General features: G+C 45.7%; 1 protein-coding gene across 1 annotated transcript in view; it reads left to right on the top strand.

Annotated features, from left to right (window-relative positions):
* The first annotated feature begins 239 nt into the window (after positions 1-239).
* cdkal1 (CDK5 regulatory subunit associated protein 1-like 1) overlaps positions 240-20,072 on the top strand; it is a 224,137-nt gene continuing 204,304 nt past the window's right edge. The window contains exons 1-3 of the mRNA XM_079730965.1: positions 240-375; positions 1,171-1,334; positions 2,484-2,596. Of these exons, the coding sequence (XP_079587091.1) occupies positions 1,177-1,334; positions 2,484-2,596 (271 nt within the window). The 5' untranslated portion in view covers positions 240-375; positions 1,171-1,176. The remainder of the gene's footprint in view (positions 376-1,170; positions 1,335-2,483; positions 2,597-20,072) is intronic.

The following is a 20,072-nucleotide window of genomic DNA, read 5'->3' as shown; positions in this document are numbered from 1 at the left end:
GGTTAGGGTGGTGGGAAGCGAGGGCGGAGGTTAGGTTTAGATTTAGGTAGAGGGAAATCATAGAGCTCTAATCAAAGTGTTTATGCAATACATTTTATGAATGCTTATTCATTATTAATTCCACATAGTTTCTCACAGTACCAAAAAAACGTACTCCTGCATGACCTTACCTAAAACCTATATGTGAGAGCGCTAACACGGGCGCGCTCAGTTTGTCCCTCTGTTCGTTCCGTACATCGTATCCAAACAAGCATGGCGGCATGAGACTCTTGTCAACTCTGTTTTGATTGTTAAAATACATATTATTTAGCATTTCTAAAGAAAATAGCATCGAAAGTTTTCCTCGACGTAACTAACATCCACATTACGAAATAGGTGAGGTCCGCACACGGTCTATTTCGGACTGCTTACTTGTCCAAAAGGTACACACGTGGGTCAACTTGAGGTTAGCTATCAAGAAAGTAGCCACTTAGCTTATGGAAGTTGTGCTTCTTCCAAGTCATTTGTTAGCAGAGCCTCCGTAATATTGTTGCAGAAAATCCAATGGAAGCGAAGGGAGGCGTTAGCTATGTAATTGTTGAACATCGAATCAGCCGATCTTTATAGAATAGGCAACTCACTGGTCTGTTCCACCTAGTGTGCATCATGTTGTCAGTGCTTAGGATGTGCTGTATCTCTATGTGATGTATTGCAATGAAGCTCAACTCTCAAGCACATTCAAATGTAATTTAATGTATTTGAAATGCAACTCAAATGGATGGCATTGATCGCTATTGGGGGAATCTTATAGCCTGCACGGAACATCTCTACTGTAGCTGAGTAGATAAACAGACCGCATGTTTTGATGACACACACAGTTGATAGCGTGGTCCCTTAATATGAATGCATGAAGGACAACTTACCGTTGCCCATGTAAATATCTAATAGATTGTAATATTTAATAATTCATGTTTATTTAATGCACACGTCTTGTATTTCTCACAAACCCTTTCCTTTCACTACAGTTTCTCCTTATTAGTATTCAGACATTCAAAAAAGCCCTATATAACGCTCACAGGGTAGTTGATCTGGGGTTTTTCAAACAGCATTCCAATGATAACTTGACCAAAATGGCTGTGGATGTTGATGCGGCTGCTTGCTGCTGACCTCAGTATGTGTGTGTTCTTTCAGACCACAATGCCGTCCGCCTGTGATTCAATGATTGACGACATTGAGGACATGGTGTCTGCTGACGACCCTACGCCTCAGGATAGACAGAACGCCCGGAAGAGTATAATCCCAAGAGCCAGGAAAAGGAAAGACCAGCTCGTCCCCGAGGAACTCCATGCAGACAGGTCCGACTTGTTTCGCAGTCTGATTGTTTTGATGTCGATTTAATACCTAAACTGATTTTAAAGGTCACCAGGTGTGAGTGTGATGAGCCCTACAAGCCGTTTCGAAAGTCTGCCCCTTAAGACATCACAAGTGGTCCACTTAGATGTCTGCTGGATAGATCAGTCTACCAGCCTACCCAGTGGACTGTAGCAAACGTTGCTCATCTATGCGTCACACATCTAGGTGGACACACCCACTTTTGAAGTCCTAAGGGGCAGATTTTCAAAACGGACTGTAATCACACTCGCACCTGAGAGCATGTCATGGCACCTTTAAGGTAGAGAGAGATAGGAATCTTAAATGATGAGGCTGGCATAATTCAATGTTTTGGAATAATTAACTTCTTTACTTTTTCGGGCCGTACACAAAAACAGTCATTGGTGTAAGGTTCATAAAAACCCACCTTTAAACCAATCAGAAAGCTGTGAGGATTGATACATTTTAGTGTAAGGAAGATGCTCTGGTATTTATTCTGATCATCATTTGTGTTTGTTTATTAACAGTTGTCTACGGCACACATTATATAAAGATCAACCACAGATACAGTGAGAGAAGAGAAATATAGATGGCATTGCACACATTTAACCTGTTTGTCTGGCTTGTACATGTTGACGTTAATGATGATTTAATGTAATCCATTAAATAATCATAATAGGGCATGGAAGCAAACAAACACATATTATGCGAAACATACATTTATGAACTTTATGGAGTGGAACATACTAAACCTTAATAATTACACTAATCTATTTTTGGCTACTTTGGCCGAAAGCTGTTTCAGAAGGAATTGCTATTTGAATCCTTCACTTTGTGTAGGAAGGAAGTGCTGAATGCTTGTTTTTATCTCAAAATCTGAAATATTTGGAACATAACAATTATGCAATTTATTACTGTCATCGCTTTTCTACAAAATAATTAATCATTGATTAATAAAACCCATCTACTCAACAAAGATAGTTTTCTCCAATTTGATCAACACTGGAGCTTCACGCTTCTTATACATTATATAAAAGACACAATTCTATTATTTGGTTGAACCAGATGATTAACAAAAATGTTCTTCTCTCCAGACTATAATAACCCTAGTGATATTGTGTTGTGTGTGGCAGCCTCATCCCCGGGACCCAGAAGATCTGGATGCGGACATGGGGCTGCAGCCACAACAACTCAGACGGGGAGTACATGGCGGGGCAGTTGGCTGCCAGCGGCTACAAGATGACCGGTAAGACCTGGTGCTGAGCTGGGAACAAACCACTGCAAGCCGATGCAGCTGGCTGGGTTGTGTATGCTGTGGATCCCCTAGACGAGGGCTTGGCCTCCCAAGGCAAAGCCCTGTCAGTCACTCATGGGCCAGTCGACACGATAATGTCACCGTTCTCTAATTTTGAGAACGGTGACATGTAACTCGACACGCCTTACAAATAGTGTGTCTGGCCCCGTATACTGAAGCGTGTTTTTCATCAATGGAAATTCAGATGTAACTTTTTGACTGAGGCTACCTGCCGTCTGTGGCCAATAATGAACCCCTAAGAGACCCTCAGAGCTGTTCCTCTTCCGCTACCTTCTTCCACCGAGTTCAGGTGTGGCTTTTTATTTTCCATACAGTAGTGGAGGCATTTGGGTCATCAAATGGAAATGCAATGCACATGTTTATAACTATTATTAGGAGTGTATTGTGTGTTTGTTTGTATGTATGTATGTATGTATGTATGTATGTATGTATGTAAGTCTGTCCTTCGATTTTCTCTACAAACAGTTCATCCGTATTGCTGAGGTCCCAAGGAAGTGCAGTGTTGAGTGTGAAGGTGTTTGGATGAATGGTTCTCGAGAAAGCTGCCACAATCAGCCTGTTCTGAACAGGCCAAGGGAAGTGCAGTGTCAAGGTGATGTTGTTTCGATGAGCGGCTCTCGAAAAATCAGAAGAAGAAGCAATATGGGAGGCCAAAGAATCGTCCCGTTCCGAAAGCCATGTTTTGAACGGGCACTGACCTTGTCCAACTAAAATGGAAGGGTGTTTTTGTTTGTGTGTTTGTGTGTGTGCGTGGTGTGTGTGTTTCAACCGTTCTTCCGATCAATTTCACACTTGGTGCCTGTATTCCTGAGGACCCAAGGAAGTGCAGTTTTTAGGATGACGTTTTTTGGAAGAGCGGTTCTGATAAATGCTGCATGATGAATATCGTATATCTGCAATCTTTACAACATTTTTGTATCTGAATAAGGGAACATTGAAAGATGTGAAATTGTGTTTTTGAAATGATACAACTTGAAATGGGGGACGGATCACAATTGAGGTGAATGACGTTTTCAAAATATAATAGTTCAATGTTATGAGTTCAATCCCTTTTACCATTCAAAACCCTATGGCAGTGATTTACTTCCAAATACCACAGCTTCCACATTTTCTCATGCGACAAGTGGCAAAAAAAAGTTTGTATTGGCCTAGGTTGTCATATTACATTTAATTTAGCATTTTGCAGTACAACCATTCATTTTAGTAAATTTAATGTACGTGCCCTTAATTTAACAATCGCTGTCAAAAAAGGCCATGATGCATTCTAATGTAAAAGCCATATATGTTAAGTTTTACACTAGGCTATTTGCTGACAAGATGTTTAAAGGCCATATTTCTTAACAAAACATTGCACCATCATCCCCTTCCATCCACAAGAAACGACATATAGCCCAGTTAAATTCAATTCTAATGTGGATATTAATCACAGTTACAGTCTGAAAGGAATTAACGGGCCATAAATGTATGACACCGCCCTAACCCTAGCCCCCCATAGGCCAGGAAAAACTCCCTGAATTAGCAAGGAAAAGATCTTTCAAGGAACGCTGAGTGGGGGATCCCTCCTTCCAGGGGTGGTTAGGAGTGCAATGGGTGCCATATTGACATCCATTGTAATATAAGCAACATTTCTAAAGCCCGAAAGGCACCTGTCAACCCCCCCCCCCCCCCCTCCTTTCTAAGGCCGCCAATGCCACAAATCTTTTTGAAATGTAATTGTATGGCGATTTCATTTTTTGGTCCGCGAACTCTGTACTTATGTGACTTCTGCGTTGATATGAAAAGAAGACAGGGCTATGTTGCTATGGGTTACATTATTGGAAGGTGTGCACATACTCAATGCTATTAGGCACAATTGTTACAGGGACCTTTATTTTGACAAATGATATCGGTACTCCTATTCAGTACACCTGTGTGACAGTATCTCTAGGTATGTGTCCATTGTGGATAGTTAGCCCTGTTTTGATTGAATTTCGAATAACTGCAATTTATTGATGCCGTATTAAAGCAAAGCAGTCGGATTCGGTAATGTGTCAACTCGGGGGGACCTGAAATCTGCTAATATGTCGAAGAAATATTTGATAACTTTGGGAGAGAGCTTGGAACAGCGGGACAGATGAGGTAAGATTAATTTAGAGGCACAGATGGCTGGGTGGATAGATGGATTCCTAATTTCAGATAAATTATACATGTCTAGGGACTACAGGATGTGGGTTGCCGGGGGTTACCGACGGGTAGATGAATGGATGGATGGATGGATGGAGGGCCATACCTACAAAGATAAATTGATGTATTTCAGTTTATGAAGCTTTCGGTGGCTGGACAAACACTGAATGGATGAGGGATTGAAATAACGGCTCTTTTGTCAGCTGATTAATGAGCACAGACGCGCAGAGTGCCATTGCTCAGTCATGCAGTGAACGTTCTTTCGAGGCACCACTTGTTATCAACCGCATGGACACTAGAGGGCAGTCTTGCCACATAAACTCACTGATGTTGGCGTAACCTGCTGTCTGCTCATGAGGTTTCATTTGCCTGTGCTTTTCCCATCTGGGATTAATAAAATACTATTTTCGTTATGTATAATACATTTTATATTGATGCACAAATTTTCTCAGTGCAATCGAATCATCACAGATACGATATCCGCTTCATTTGTGGCTTGTTTATATTCAGGCTATGTATACAAAGACTAAATGACTACATAAATATCGGTGTGCATTCTGTATGATTACCGTCAATAATATGTGATTACTCGTAATCATACACAAGGCCTAATTCCCAGTTATTGGACTGTGTTATGCGTGTTTACAAGCTCAATGTTTAATTACAACGGTAATACTTGAAGGCGGCATGTCTGTGACGACTGTGCAACACGCTGGTGGTCGGCGCTAGGAACCAAAGAGAAAGGTGCATTGTGGGTACCGATGCCGGGCCTCTTCCCACATTGCTGAAGGGAATTCTGGCTTATCTTCTCCTGTGGGTTTGCATATCATTTGCATGCTGTCCAGACATAATGTGTGAACTAAGGTTTCACAGCCCAAAGGTATTTTCTCAAGAAAGGGCATACATGTGTTCCCAAACGGCTGCCAAACCCCCTTTTCCTCTTCTGATTCATAGCAGTCAAATATGTTCTTTGTCTCAATGTCCGCGTGTGTTTGCATAGGTGTGTGCCCAGATGTGTTTTTTACTTTGTGTCAGCATGCATCTTGCAAATGACTTCCATTTGTCTGCCGAGTTTGAATACATTTTTATATGCTCCTTGGATATCTTGTGTTTGCCCGTTTTTTCTCCTTTTCTTTTTGAAGAGTGCGTACGTACGTGCACGTGCAGCCGTGCACGCTAGAACGATATTAACCCCTCCGGCGTTGCTCACACTAAGGGGTCTCTACGGTAGTACAAGGACATTAATCACATGCTTCAAACATGCAAATTCGCAGACAAGCCCCCCCCACCCCCCCCATTCCTTCCGATACAGACAGACAAACACACACAGACCCACACAGACTCACACACACGTTTACGAATTCCATTGCTCAACACCAGGACGGAGAAAGCGACACTTTGCCGAGCCCTGTCCCAAAGAGCCATCCTTCATCCACGGGACACCTCTGGCGTTTGGGGAGGGGGCGAGGGCCGAGGGTGAACTGTTCTAACGCGCACACAGACCCTTTCTTTGTTTTCACTCAACCTCAACCTGAAGCCGATGTTATCAGACCCTAACCCTTAGCCTCTTTGGGTCCAGCTTGGTATTACTCTCTTAATCTTTCCATTTTGTCTTTTTTTTTTTGGTCTTACTCTTTTGTCTTGGGTCTCCCCTTATCTTTTAACACGCACATGCATGCACGGACGGACACACACACACACACACACACACGCGCGCGCAGACACACACGCACATGCACTCGCACAGGGCTGGAAGATGTGCGTGTAAGTGGCTAGAGCTCTCTGGATCACAAGTCAAGAGTTATCAGTTCATGGACTGTTTCACCTTCTATTTAAGAGGTTTAACAAATCAGGAAAAAAATAAATTGGCTTTCATGGGGATGTCAAATGCCTGTCTTCAGAAAGAAGCTATTCGAATCAGTCTGACATTTTGTTGGCAATGATTTGGCACTATGTGCACTAGCCCAGAGTGTGTGGTTTTACGTTAATGAACATGAACGTGACAATATGATGTCTGTGTAATTTGTAAATATGGCCGCCCCCGTTTGGCACCGGATTTGGCCCCAGGTGTGATGTCAATTCTGGGTTGTAAACCAATTATCGTTGATTCGCCAGTAAGATAGCCAATCAAGTTGGGGCATGCTTAAATATGCGAAGCCGAAATGTTCTCAATTTGAAATGGAGGAAAGAAAAATTGATATTTTCCTTAAATCAACTTTGTGGATGGACATAGACAGAATGGCTATATTCCATTCATAATTTATGAGCAAATAATGTAAAATGGATGGATATTGTTAAGAAATCCCTCCAATTGCGTCAATAATTGATTCTTCCATTTTTTTAACAGACTTGAACAAAGACAAATCAAAAAGACAATCAAAAGAGCCAAGATAATGATTTGTGCGTGTCAGTGTCCATTGAACAGGTGTCAACATAAGCTGCTCTGTTCCATCCCTAAAATATTGAAATGGGTTCCGCCGAACCAACAGCCAGCGGAATTCTGTCCCATGTTTTAAGAGAAAAAAAACAAAATTGAAATAATAAAAAAAAGTCCTTCTGTCCCACTCCTGGCAGACTTTTTTAAAGCAGTGGGGCCATGTTTCTGTTCAGGCTTTCACTATCTCCTGCACAAACCACTCATACTCGCTCCAATGTGGGGGTGCGTTACTTTTTCTCCTACTTCTTTAAAACTTGGTGCGTTAAAGTCGAGGTTTGGGCCAGGATCAATCTATGGCCCTGCTCTGTAACCCACAACATCCCCTTTTCCTCTAAAATAACTTGTTTTAGGTTTCGGTTTCCCTTGAATTCAGTTGTTCAGAAACTGTTCAACGGTTGAAAGATAATCGTTAACTCTGAACACAGCTTTTAAATATCCAGAACTATAGAATTCACAAAATGCCGTTTCTCTTGCCTCTCTCGGGGCAAAGAGCATTGCGATGGAACAGTGATGTGGAATGCAAGAATGGGGAGCACGGTGGATTTCGGCTGAGACACTCTGACAAGCCAAGGGAAGTGTTAAGTGGCATTCAAGTCACAATGGCGGTAGCGGTGTCGCGACCGAGCGTGCCATTGCTTTCAATGGAGACGAGCGCTGAGGTGGCCAAAACAACGGCGTCCTCCAGATTTTTGCCGCTGAAACACAAAATTCCACTTTGACCCATCTCAGAGCTGACCTCGAAGCACCCAGCAGCCAATGGTTATACACTGGGGCTGTCCCGACTCGCCGCAGGGAGCAAACATTGTTTGTGTTGCTAGGTTACTGAAGCGGTTCAATTGATTCGGTCGAGCCCCTCTGAGCACTATGTTTGGGCTGCAATGAAATACCGCCGGACTGCTTGTATGTCCTCACCTACGGCTGATTATGAGAGCCAAACAGAGATGAGCCCACTGCTAATGAAATCGCCCCTTTTGTATTTTCTAAACAACTGCCTGGTTCTCCACCCACTCCTAGCTGTACACAGTTGATGTCTGGTGCATTCCAATAAAACACGCTTCGATTTACTCCACCGCTGTGCCTTGCATCGCGGTGGACACCGAGCACACTGCCGCAGTTTCCATCGAACGGCTCATTCGGGGCGGGAGATGCACTCAATGAACCCAGATGGGGAGAAGTGAGGTAGCATTGGAGGATGCTCATGTCTACTAACTAGCTCCGCGAGTTGAGAGGGCATTCTCGATGTGAAGACGGGCTGTATTCGGCACTGCCACACCGTAGCATGGGGTGGACGTTCAGAAAGACGTGTGTGGTTATCATGGAGACCCTGTGACGGGCAGACATTATCCGTAGCCCCCGACGCTAGGGTCCAGCTTTGTGGCTGGAGAGAATGGAAGGCGTGCGAGGGACAAATGATTTGTTTGGCTCCCGGCCACCACTTCCTATGGCCTGCTGTTCATCTTAATTGCATCATTGTCAGCATAGTGTAATGAAAGTGTTGAGACAAAGAAGGCGCTTGTTGCCAGCCCATATGCTCCAGTGAAATGACATCACCTTTTTTTTTTGCTCCCACTCCCTCTCTCTCTCTCTCTCTCTATCTCTCTCTCTCTCTCCCCGTCTCACTCTCTCACTACCCCTATCTCTGCCTTACCTCATTCCCTCTTTTTTTCAACTCGTCTGCCATTCGCACCACCCCGTATCCCCCCCCCCCCCCCCCACCCTCCCACCCCCCCTACACATGCACGCACGTGCACCACACACACACACACACACACACACCTTCAGACACTTTCTTTCTTAAACTATGACATCACCCTGCGTGAGTCGTAGTAGCAGTACCGACACTGGCATGTAGGCGGCAGTGTTGCTCCACAGACCGAGGCAGTCTTACAAATCATGAATGCTTATGGGCGGGCCGTTCCATACTACTGAAGGCTCTGAACGTAACAGCTCTGCCATGCTGAATGGTAGCTCTGGTCGATTGCATGACACGTAATATTCCATCCGCTGCTCTGAAGCCAGGCAAGTTAACGCGGGGCGAAGAATCACAAATACCGACCCATTACAGCTTGATAATAATAATAGTTTGGTTGTATTATTACGATCTATTATTACATATCATTACCTTGTTATTAAAGGCATCGAGCATGAGCGGTGTGTGAGCTGTGTAGCGTTTTGCTCAGTTACATTGCGAATCCCTCTGTCTACACTGCAGTCTTTTCTGGAACATTCCTGTTGAACAAGACAAGTGCCTTCTGCTTCTTGAATGATTGTTTTTTTCCCCCATACCGTCACTAACCAACATAACTTTAAGACTAGGAAGAGATGGATTGACTTTTGAATTGGATTAGTCTTCCCATTATTTCGGTTGATCACCACTTCAAGGCATTCCATTTCATCTCCTTTTTTTTTTCTCGTGTTTGGCTTGTATCAGCTAGTGTGTTTATGTCCTCTTTGTTAACACTCATTGCCTGTTCGGTGTTTCTACCTGCCGCCTGCTGTTCCTCTTCCTGGCCATAGATGGCACTGTTTACCCATGGCAGCTCAACCAAATGAACTGAATGTGTGCCAAACAGGGACGTGTTAGGAAGGCACTCATCTACAATCTTGCTCGCATACCCAAACAAAGAGACACAGATACGAGCAGCACATGCACGTGTTGCCACACACACACACACACGCACACACACACACACACACACACACACACACACACACACACACACACACACACACACACACACACACACACACACACACCCCTTTCATGAAAAGTGACACCAGCAAGATATTATTGGTTTTAAGGCTGCCCTAACTCCCCTCCAAATCCTCTCACAACCTGCCGGGCTCACACACGCACGCCCTCAACGTCAGTTATGATTTTACATACTGTACATATTATCAGCCAAATGAGGTGCTCTCAGTTCCTGCTAGGGATACTGGCGGTTACAGGATGTCTTTTGTTTTTTTCAATAAAGAGGGCGTACGCTGTTTTCAGAGTGATGTAAAACACAATGAATCAGCAGGTGTTGTTTTGGATAGGAAATAATGGGTTTCTAAGAAAGAAACACAGGAAAAATGCATTTGTGTATTGTTAAATAATGACTTAACGTGGACTTTATTTATGGGTGTCTTGTGTTTGTTATGGGCATAAAAAACACTCTTGATTATTACGTTTTTCAGCCGGAAGCTTCCTTTAAAATCCCTCAGTGTAAACATGTGCAAAGAACAACAAGAAGATATCCATATGGTAAAAAAAACAGCCTATAAGAGAATCGCAGCATGCTGTTGGATATGAGGTCATGAAACTAATGCTCCTTTAATGACCACAACTCTTGCACTGGGGAGTATTTTTAAAGCACCGCGGTTCTTAGGCTCTGCCTTATTGCAGTGGCGATGGGGCGCTATAGGGACAAACTGCTCCTCATTGGCCATTTATTGGAGCCTGTAAGCGTGCCGCTGTTGCATATCGCACCGCTGCAGCCCTGTGTTAATGTGCATTACATCACCGCCACAGAGTGGTCCCGCTCTGTGTGTGAGTGAGTGCGTACCTCTCGTATATGTCTCCTCATTCATAAAACGGGGGGCTGTGCGGCGGCTGGTGGGATTGGCTGAGCGCGTGCTACGCAACATTACACGCCGCGATGCTATAGCCAATTGAAAAGTTTCGCTCGTTCACTCGCTCTCGTTCTCTCTCTCTCGTTCTGGTTCTTGTTCTCTCTCTCTCTCTCTCTCTCTCTCTCTCTCTCTCTCCCTCCCACTCCTCCCTTACGCACACATTACGACTCCCTGGCTCACATACATTTTGTGCATTCGTAGATATGCCAGGAACTTGTAACTCATAGCCCGTATGCGTAAGAAGCAGTTTAGTCATTTAGAAGTCATCAGGCTGCCGACGACGCGCTGAGATCACACACATGTGTATGTGAATGTGCGTGAGACCCTTAACACTTTGTACTTTCTGCGGGGAAAGAGGGGGGAGGCTCTGGAGTAGAATGGATTCCCTACCATAGGGACATGGATACTGAGGAGAGAGATGAAGAAAGAACAAGGGGGAGATGATGGGACAGTGTCAGAAGAGATGGGGGTGGAGGAGGGGGGTGACAGATGAAACAGAAAACGAGCCAAAGGCAGTGTAGGGCGAGAGAGAAGCACAGAGGGATGCTTTCCATCCAGAGCCGGGGAGAGATGGAGAGAGATAGATGGATGGAGATGGAGCGAGAGGGGGAGGCGTAGGGAGTGAGAGACAGAGTAGGGAGGAGCGGTAGATCCTGTCAACAGAGAGAGATGGCAGAAGCAGAATTTTTCTAAATACTAGGGCTTCCAGAGAGAGGCTGGTTTGGTTGATAGAGGCGGATATAAAACGGTGGTGGATGAGCGTTGTGGATGGTTTGCGGGCTAAATCGACAACAATATAGTTGATGAAAGAAATCCTATTTTTGCCTAATCACTAGTGACTAGACTAATTGAATCCCCATGCACATTTTGAAAAACAATGATTAAACCATAGAATTTCCTCATTTTTAAACAACAACGTGGATATTTTTGGCCTCCATGGCTCAAAACAGTGTGTAGTCCCCACCAGGGGATGCGATGGTTTGATGAGCCGGTTTGTCCCAACTACGATCAATGTCCTTTAGGAGGTGCTTTAGTACAGACCCAACCCTCGCTCGCACTTCTATATATATCTTCCTATGGCTCTTCATGAAGAGGCTGAACTTTGTCTAGCTTGGAAGTTCTCTGTAGACCTCTTGCATCACTTATGGGCTTACTTGTCAGGCATTAAAAACGATGCATACGTCACTTTCGTTGTTAACTATTCATGTATTGCTTGCTATGACGTATTCATGTAATAACAACATTGGGCCCCCTTGGGCCCTGTTGGATTAAGTCGGATCCTAAAGGTACGATAAGAGCCCAGACGATAGGTACGCCGGCCCTAAATGTAACGGGCTAATTACATACAAGGCATAAAGGGAGTGTAGGGGCTAACCTAGATGCACAGCGGAGAGTCCTTGACTAGGCTTTCGCAGGCCCGACGAGAATGCACCCGCGTACAAGTGTAGAATAAAGTTTAAGAGCCATAATGGTTAGGCTCTTTGCTGGGGCTGCGCTGTAAAACGCACACATGTACGGGAGACTTTAAGGCTTTCAAATCATTTAAAGGGCAACAAATAGACGTCTTAGCCCGGGACAGTGGAGTAGAACCATTGGGAGAGGGAGAGACTCTGAGCGTGGGCGTATAATCCCACAAGGTGACCTCTGCGTAGGCAGCACCCAGTTACCATTTAGCCCAGGCCCCGGGATTACGGTGTCTTGGGATCCCACACCAAGGGCACTGTATTCCCGTCTGGGGATTCCCTGGAGTACCGGGGATGTTGGAGCGAAAGATTTGTGTAGGAAATCTATAGGCGTCCGTACCGGCAGGAAACTGTCCCTGTTCGTATTGACAGGGGATTGACGTTTCTTTTTCTTAAGATGACATTTTTCAGAATTCCTACCAAGCAACCGTTGTAGGTATTGGTCCATAGGTATGAGACACGGTTTATACCTTTTTTTTTTAGATTTTTTGCCAAAAGTAGAGGTAAATGTCTCCATCTGCCAATTTGAAGCGAAGTACGGCGGGGTACAGGTGAACCGAAGTACGGCGGAGCTGAGGCCATTCTCGGGGAAAAAAAAGCAAGCAAGCAATTTTTACCGTATCATCTCCCGAGAGATTAGGAGATGTCTCCCTCTTATCTCAAACGGAGAGCGAGGAGGTAGTATGGAAAGGATGAATGGGGGGATTGTACAATTGTGTTCACGTTTTCTTTCATATATCCCCCAGCACCCCCACTCGGCTGTATGGAAGTCGGAAAGAGAAGGATTTCTCTTCCCCTGTTCCCGCCGAGCTCCCCGCCCCCCGATCCCGAAAACCCCCCCCCCAGGGGATGAAGCTTTTCCCCTCCTATTCCCTGCTGAAGCCAGCCAGCCGGCTCGCCTCCGTTATCCCATGGAATACCACCTGCAATCCATAGGGATTGGGAATACCCTGAAGGGATGTTATGGGAATATCATGGATAGGGCTGTGGGTAATGGGATAAGGCTGGAGTCTAGGGACGGCGGGGCCGGCTTGGGGGAGAGAGAGAGAGAGGGAGGTGGTAATGGATGGATGAAGGGTAGTAAGGGTTAAGACGATGGTGGGCGGGTCCTTGTGGGTGGGGGGGTTTGGGGGAGACTGGGGGTTCGCTCTCATGTGCCGTGATGAGCCTTGAATCAAAGGAGAGACATCTGCGCCGTGCTGGCAGCTATGGCCACAGTGGAATCCCTGAGGTTAGCAGACGGGGGAGCTGGAAGTCTCCTCCGGCAGGGCCTCGTGTGATCAGCGGTGATCCAGGCGTGGTGCGTTTAGTGGGGTCTGACACACGGGGTCAGGTCAGAGAAGGGCCACGCATAATTGTCTTGTCTTGTCATCGCTTGAACCACACCATAGAGCCGGCGTCACAGTTTGATAATCCAGAACAGCCGATGAGAACGTGTGAACGGGTGATCAGGGTCCTTCATGGGGTTGGAGTCGATTTGAAGATCGAGGAAGCGGGGTTGGTTTTAAGAAACATAAGCTGAATGTTGGTTCCTTCCAGACATTGTCACTCGTCGAGCCGACGCCTGTGGTGCCGTTTTGACGTCCCTGTTCGCTATATTCCAAATAACTGCTCCTTCTGCCACTAAGATTAATGGGTTTCAAGGTCTGGTTTGTGTTGGTCTCCAAATCCCTACACACTGGTGCTTGTTGGTGTTTAATGGACCACAATTGCTAGCTGTTTTCTTCAAATTTAGCCCAAAAAGTCAATATGTTTGTTAAACGCCAAGATAAATTAAATTAATGAACTTTCCGTACCAATACACTTCCAATAATGGCCTTGCAGGAGTCCTTTGGCAACCCACCAATGCGCCATCTATCGCTGAATAATTTGTTTGTTTCTTGTTTTTCCTAAAGCTCACAAGCCTTTTTTGTGTGATTACTTTAGGTTTCTTCTCATCTCCCTTGACCAACCACCCTCCCCTCCTACCTTTTCATCTTGACTCGACAACCTAAACCCCCCCAAAAAAAACAACAACAACATAATTAACCTTGTGTAGACGCTGGCGATGAAAGCAGAGCCAGAATGTAAATAATTAATACCATCTTCTAAGCTGTGTGTGTGTGTGTGAGGAGGGGGGGGGGGTGCCCACAGAAATCCAATAGACAAAGGCTGAGAAGCTAGGAAATGAACTGAAGGACTTTCAAGTTTTTTTTTTCTATGACTCTCTTGTAAGTGCGTTTATTACATTTGTCTAATCGTCTCCATTGCCTCTGTCCAGTGTTCATTCATCTTCCTCATTATTATAATCGTCGCCTCATGACCACGGCTGAGCATGGCGTTGGATGTGGGAGATCTCAAAGGATTCATTGGAGGAAGTTGTGTTTCTACCATACTTTCTTCTGAAGCTGACCTTTGCACTTTGACAGTGGGCTTTTCCTCCATAATTAAACAGCCATAAACAATGACTACTCTTCCATAAGCTCATTCTTGCAGACAAGTATGCTCTAGTAGCTAGTTTCCATGTTTATGCCACGGTAAACTCCAAAGTCTATTCCCGATCTTCGTGCTAGCGTTTCATGTCGTGCATGAGCGATTGGGATTAGCGACTCGCGCCAGAGCTCCCAGTGTGACCTTGTGTACTGGAAAAGGCCTCGCTCAGGATGGGACACACTCGAATACGTCGCTGTGAAGACGGGGTCGATCACCCTGAAACCTAACCGGAACAAATTCGCAATGGTTAATGAGAAAGCGGGGCGGGTACCATGACACCAGACCTGGTCTCCGGTAGACTGTCACTCACCTGTCGGCCACAGACCGGACTGGGTGACCCACCGGGTCCAGTAGACTCCATCGCTCTTCATGCTTGATTTGACGGAGCATGGCATGGTGATGAGGAATCGTCATTGTTTATGCTCTCTGCCTCCCCTCCTTTACAGATACTAATACCCATAAGGTCATCCTAATGTCGGATGACTAAACCATTGTGTTGTGCTGTGTGTAGCCGGCTATACTAGTACCATAAATAGTAATATACATTATAGACAAATAACCAAAAAGCTAATTGACTCCGGACCTGATTATCCAACATTGTTCCCATAAAGAAAAAGGAAACCGATAAACCCCTAGTTTGAATTGTCATGGTCATCTCAAATTGGGGTGTGTGTCTGTGTGTGTAAGGTTGTGCAGAAGAGATGCAGAGAAAGTGCTTAATCAATACTTCTCGATTGGTCTAGCCACCGGGTCCTCCTCTCTCCGTCCATACTTGTTAAGAGGCTTAGTTTAAGGGAAGGCACCCGTGTATAATACTAATGGATCGGTGTGTGTGTGTGTGTGTGTGTGTGTGTGTGTGTGTGTGTGTGTGTGTGTGTGGCTGTGTGCATGAGGTCGGTACGGCTATGCGTTTACGCATGCATGTCTGCACGCCCGCTGTGTTTAAAGTTATGTCGATATTGGGTAACTTTGGACGGTGTGTGTCTGTGCATGTCTGTGTGCGTGCACACTTTCTGTCCCTCTTTGTAGCAAGTTAATTCTGCACGTGCGCACTTTCCCCCTGTGTGTGGCCTCTCTCCATCATTATCGCAGACTTGACTATTTGCTGCTTTTTCGTGGCTAGACGCCAAAATGACTGGAAGACGGGGGCTGATTTGTGGCGGGGCACGGAGCATAATTTCATGTCATCATTTAACAAAGCGCACCTGATTGCCCCACTGAAACGACAGCCCGCTGTGAGTAATATAATGATAGCGGAGCGACGTCTCTCGACCAAAATCAAATTGACAGCGTTTTAGCATGGCCTGCCAAAGAGTTTATTGCAGATGTGTTTCATTTATTTATGTTGATTCACAGTTCACTGGACAATCTGGCATTTCTTATGCAGTAGGCAAGGGATTGTTTATCCTTGTTTCTTTGGGGCATAAATTGTGTCGTTTTGGCTGTGGGGGTGTGTGTGAGCTTATGCTTATCATTCACTCATTTAATGCTAATTGTTTTACCCAATTTTAACCTTATATTTTAAGTTGCATCATCTTAATATTTTTTCCCCGACCTGTGAGGAAGTCTGTCTGCAGCACACTACTTAAAGTCCTTTGTCATTATATAATAAGCCATCCACATTATAATACTATGATATTAGTATTAAATTTCATCAATACAGCCTTTGATTGCGATAACCTTCTCAGACTACACACACACACACACACACACACACACACACACACACACACACACACACACACACACACACACACACACACACACACAGTGTATGAAGTGTATTTATAATCTCTAGCTTTCCACATGGTGGGCAGATGTTTTTTCTAATCTTCCCAACAGACGGGCCGCTTGATATCTGATCTGATGATTACTCAATTCCTGTGTGTGTGTGTGTGTATGTGTGTGCATGCGCGCGTGCGTGCATCCCGTTGGGTTTATTTTCTGATGGATCACTGTTTTTCAAGATGCCACCAACCAAACCCCCCTCAAAAGGCTCCTGCTGAGTCCTGTGTACGCGAGTCCTGCGTATGCCAGTCGTGTGTATGTGAGTCCTTTGCGTGCGAGTCCTGTGCACGCGAGGCCTGTCCGTGCGAGTCGTGTGCACGTGAGGCCTGTCCGTGCAAGTCCTGTGCACCTGAGGCCTGTCCGTGGGAGTCCTGTGCACGTGAGGCCTGTCCGTGGGAGTCCTGTGTATGTGAGTCCTCTGTGATTGAGGCCTGTGAGGTCGGTAGATGATCAGTAGAGGACTGTACCTGATCAGTAGCGGTCTGTGGCTGACAGAGGTCTGTAAAGTATGGACCACCGTTGCTAACTCATGTGTACTTGTGTACCACAGTACTTGGCCGCTCAGCTCTTCTCCACAGACATATTTTGTTTGGGTTTATGCAAGGACCAGATGGGGAGTCGGGGCCGAGTTTTATAGTGAACAAACTAAAAGAATAAGCAGGGCTCTTGGCATTTCATGAAAGGTCATGTTGTGTCCTGTAGCGACACCGGCCTGTCAGAATGTACAACGACTGTGGTAGGGAGTCATTGGGATGCTAGTCAGTTTTTGGTTCCTCGGTATATCCCCCGTGCTTTTTTTAATTTTAATATTATGCTTTCGAGTGTCGTAGGTTCTCCATGGCGCCCTTCCCTGATAGCCACCTATAGCCGGGCAGAATGAACCGATGGAGTGGACTGGAGCTCATCAGTTCATTTCTAGGAACGCCCTGTGATCATCGTCCCAGGACCAGTTTATACTGGCAGACGACTAGCTGCTCGACGTGTGTGTTTGTGTTTGTGTGTGTGTGTGTGTGTGTGTCCTTAACCATCTCATTTCCTCCTGTCTTTTTTCCCCTTCTCTGTTTTTCTCTCTGATAAACAATGCGAACAAAGCACAGCCTGTAAACAAAGATATCAATTATTTACTGGGAAAAACACTTTAAATGCTCAGTTTTATAATGATTTATTAATTGATGTGGGTGGGATGCTCCTTTACTGGGGTTTGGCTCTGCCCTCACCCCTCCGAGCGGATATGCGCTCATGCATAGACACAGAGCAACACATATGCAAACCTGTGTATGCACACACTTACACGCACACTTAAGCACGCGCACATGCACGCACGCACGTACATACGCGCACACACACACACGCACACACACACACACACACACACACACATACATGCGCACACGCACAAAGACTCAGACACACGCACATGCACTCATGATGCAATGCCAAACATCACATCTTAGTGAATTTTGGAAAAGGGAAAGAAACAACAATGGAGAGAGGAAGCCCTTCAAAAAGAGTCAATTTGAATGATTGGATGATTTTAATTAAAACTCTGCATTTCCAATGCAATAAGCTACTGATTTTTTCAAAATAACACATTTGTATTCATTTCAGGGTCGTGGGTGACAGTACTCCTAGTATTCTTGCATATATTTTGGACACGAATGAGGGATATCGGTACTTACAAACATAAAATCCTCTCATTAGAAGTGCGATATTAAAGTTAACACGAAACGCCATAAATGTGACAATATTTTCACCATCCATAAAACCCACCCATGAACGCTCTGAGCGTTTCCTGCTCCCTCACCCCCCCATCCTGAACATCACGTTAGTCTCTCACATTCCCAACCAGGAGAGATTATCCGGCATGTGGGTTTTTATTAAAAAAGGTTGTGTTTACATTTATAAACACCGGAAAACCACAATAGATACAATGCATAGAGGTAAGCACCTAAACATGCTCCAAAGCTGTGTGGAGTGTCACAGGTGTATGTATGTACTTAGGTCTGGGAGTGTGTGTGTGTGTGTGTGTGTGTGTGTGTGGGGGGGTATGAATAGCATTAGCTGAAGCAGTCTTTGATCAGGGCAGCCGCTTTAATCACTTGTCATCGTCCACATTCCTCCACGAGTCTTAACGCTAAGCACATACCGCCGCCACGCAGGCCTGTGACCACGCGTATGCGTCAGTGTGTACCTCAACGTTTGTGTGTGTGTGTGTGTCACACAGGCTAGAGATTGCGATGAGGAGCTTTGCGTGTGTTGCCAGTGCAGGTAAAAAGATCAGGTTGGCGTTGCACTTGAAACCACGCGAACCTGACATGAGCTGGAGCACTTTCAGTTTCCCGCATTACTCTGATTGTTTCTAATGTGGTGACATGGCAGCTGTAGACACAGGTGTGTGTGTGTGTGTGTGTGTGTGTGTGTGTGTGTGTGTGTGTGTGTCGTCCTCCTCCAAGTGAAGTGTGTAATCTGGGGAGACATTGCCAACTTAGCAAGGTGGACCAGTAAGCTTGTGTATAAAGTACAGGATAGAAGGGCCACGTGTGTGTGTGTGTGTGCGTGCATGTGTGCGGGCACACGTCTTGATTGGTTTGGATTTAATGTGTTGAAGGCTTCTAAAAATGTCTCACTCGAAGAATGAATGATACTTTTATTTAGTATTTTTTCGGCTTTACCTTTCCCTCCTCTCTGCGGCTCTCCCACCTGTACTCCTCCATTCATCCACGACCACCCCCCCCCCCCTCCCGGCATCTCTCCCACAATTCAACTTGTCTCCACCTACGGCTCTCCGTTCCCGTTCTGCCTTCTGTCTCGCGCTCGCGTCCCTCCCTCCCTCGCCTCGCCTCCATCTCATTACCGCTGCCTTCGTTTCCTTCGGCGATCTACCTGCTATCTTATTTAGCACTCCTGCCTTCACTCTGAGCCTCCCCCACCCCCACCCCCGCCCGCCTCGCACCACCCAGCACGCCGCCCCCGCCCTCCGCACGGTATCTGTCCACACGCAGTCGGAAGCCGAACGCGCAGTGAATCAAAGGCGGGGATTAGGCACGCATCCAAAAATATGAATAAATAAATCAAATTCGGCGGGAGGAGGGAAGAAGACGAAGAAAAAAAGAAAAAGCACGTAAATAAATAAAGAAGCCCTGAGTTGGATTCAAACCCGCAACATCAAAAGTACGCAGCCTATCCGGGCCCCCCAAAACCCCCCCCTCCCCTCCCCTCCGCTCCCCAAACCCCCCTCCCCGTGGAACCCACCTACGCTCCAGCCTATCGGAGGGAAGAAAGGTCCTCTGTGTCTGGGCTGTTTGCATGTCATTTGCATACAGGTCCCGACTGGCTGCTTTTTGGAATGCCAAGAGGCTAAATTCAGTATTTATTACTGGGGCCCATAACTACATTTTCCACTCTGTTCGGCATTTGCATCTCATTTGCATGTTCCGTTTGCTCTGCTGGGGGAATACGGGGCGCGCGG

This window comes from Pollachius pollachius (assembly GCF_949987615.1).
Source record: "Pollachius pollachius genome assembly, chromosome: 1".
Lineage (NCBI taxonomy): Eukaryota > Metazoa > Chordata > Actinopteri > Gadiformes > Gadidae > Pollachius > Pollachius pollachius.
Note: the sequence above shows the minus strand (reverse complement) of the source record. Positions and strands in the feature narration are given on the sequence as shown.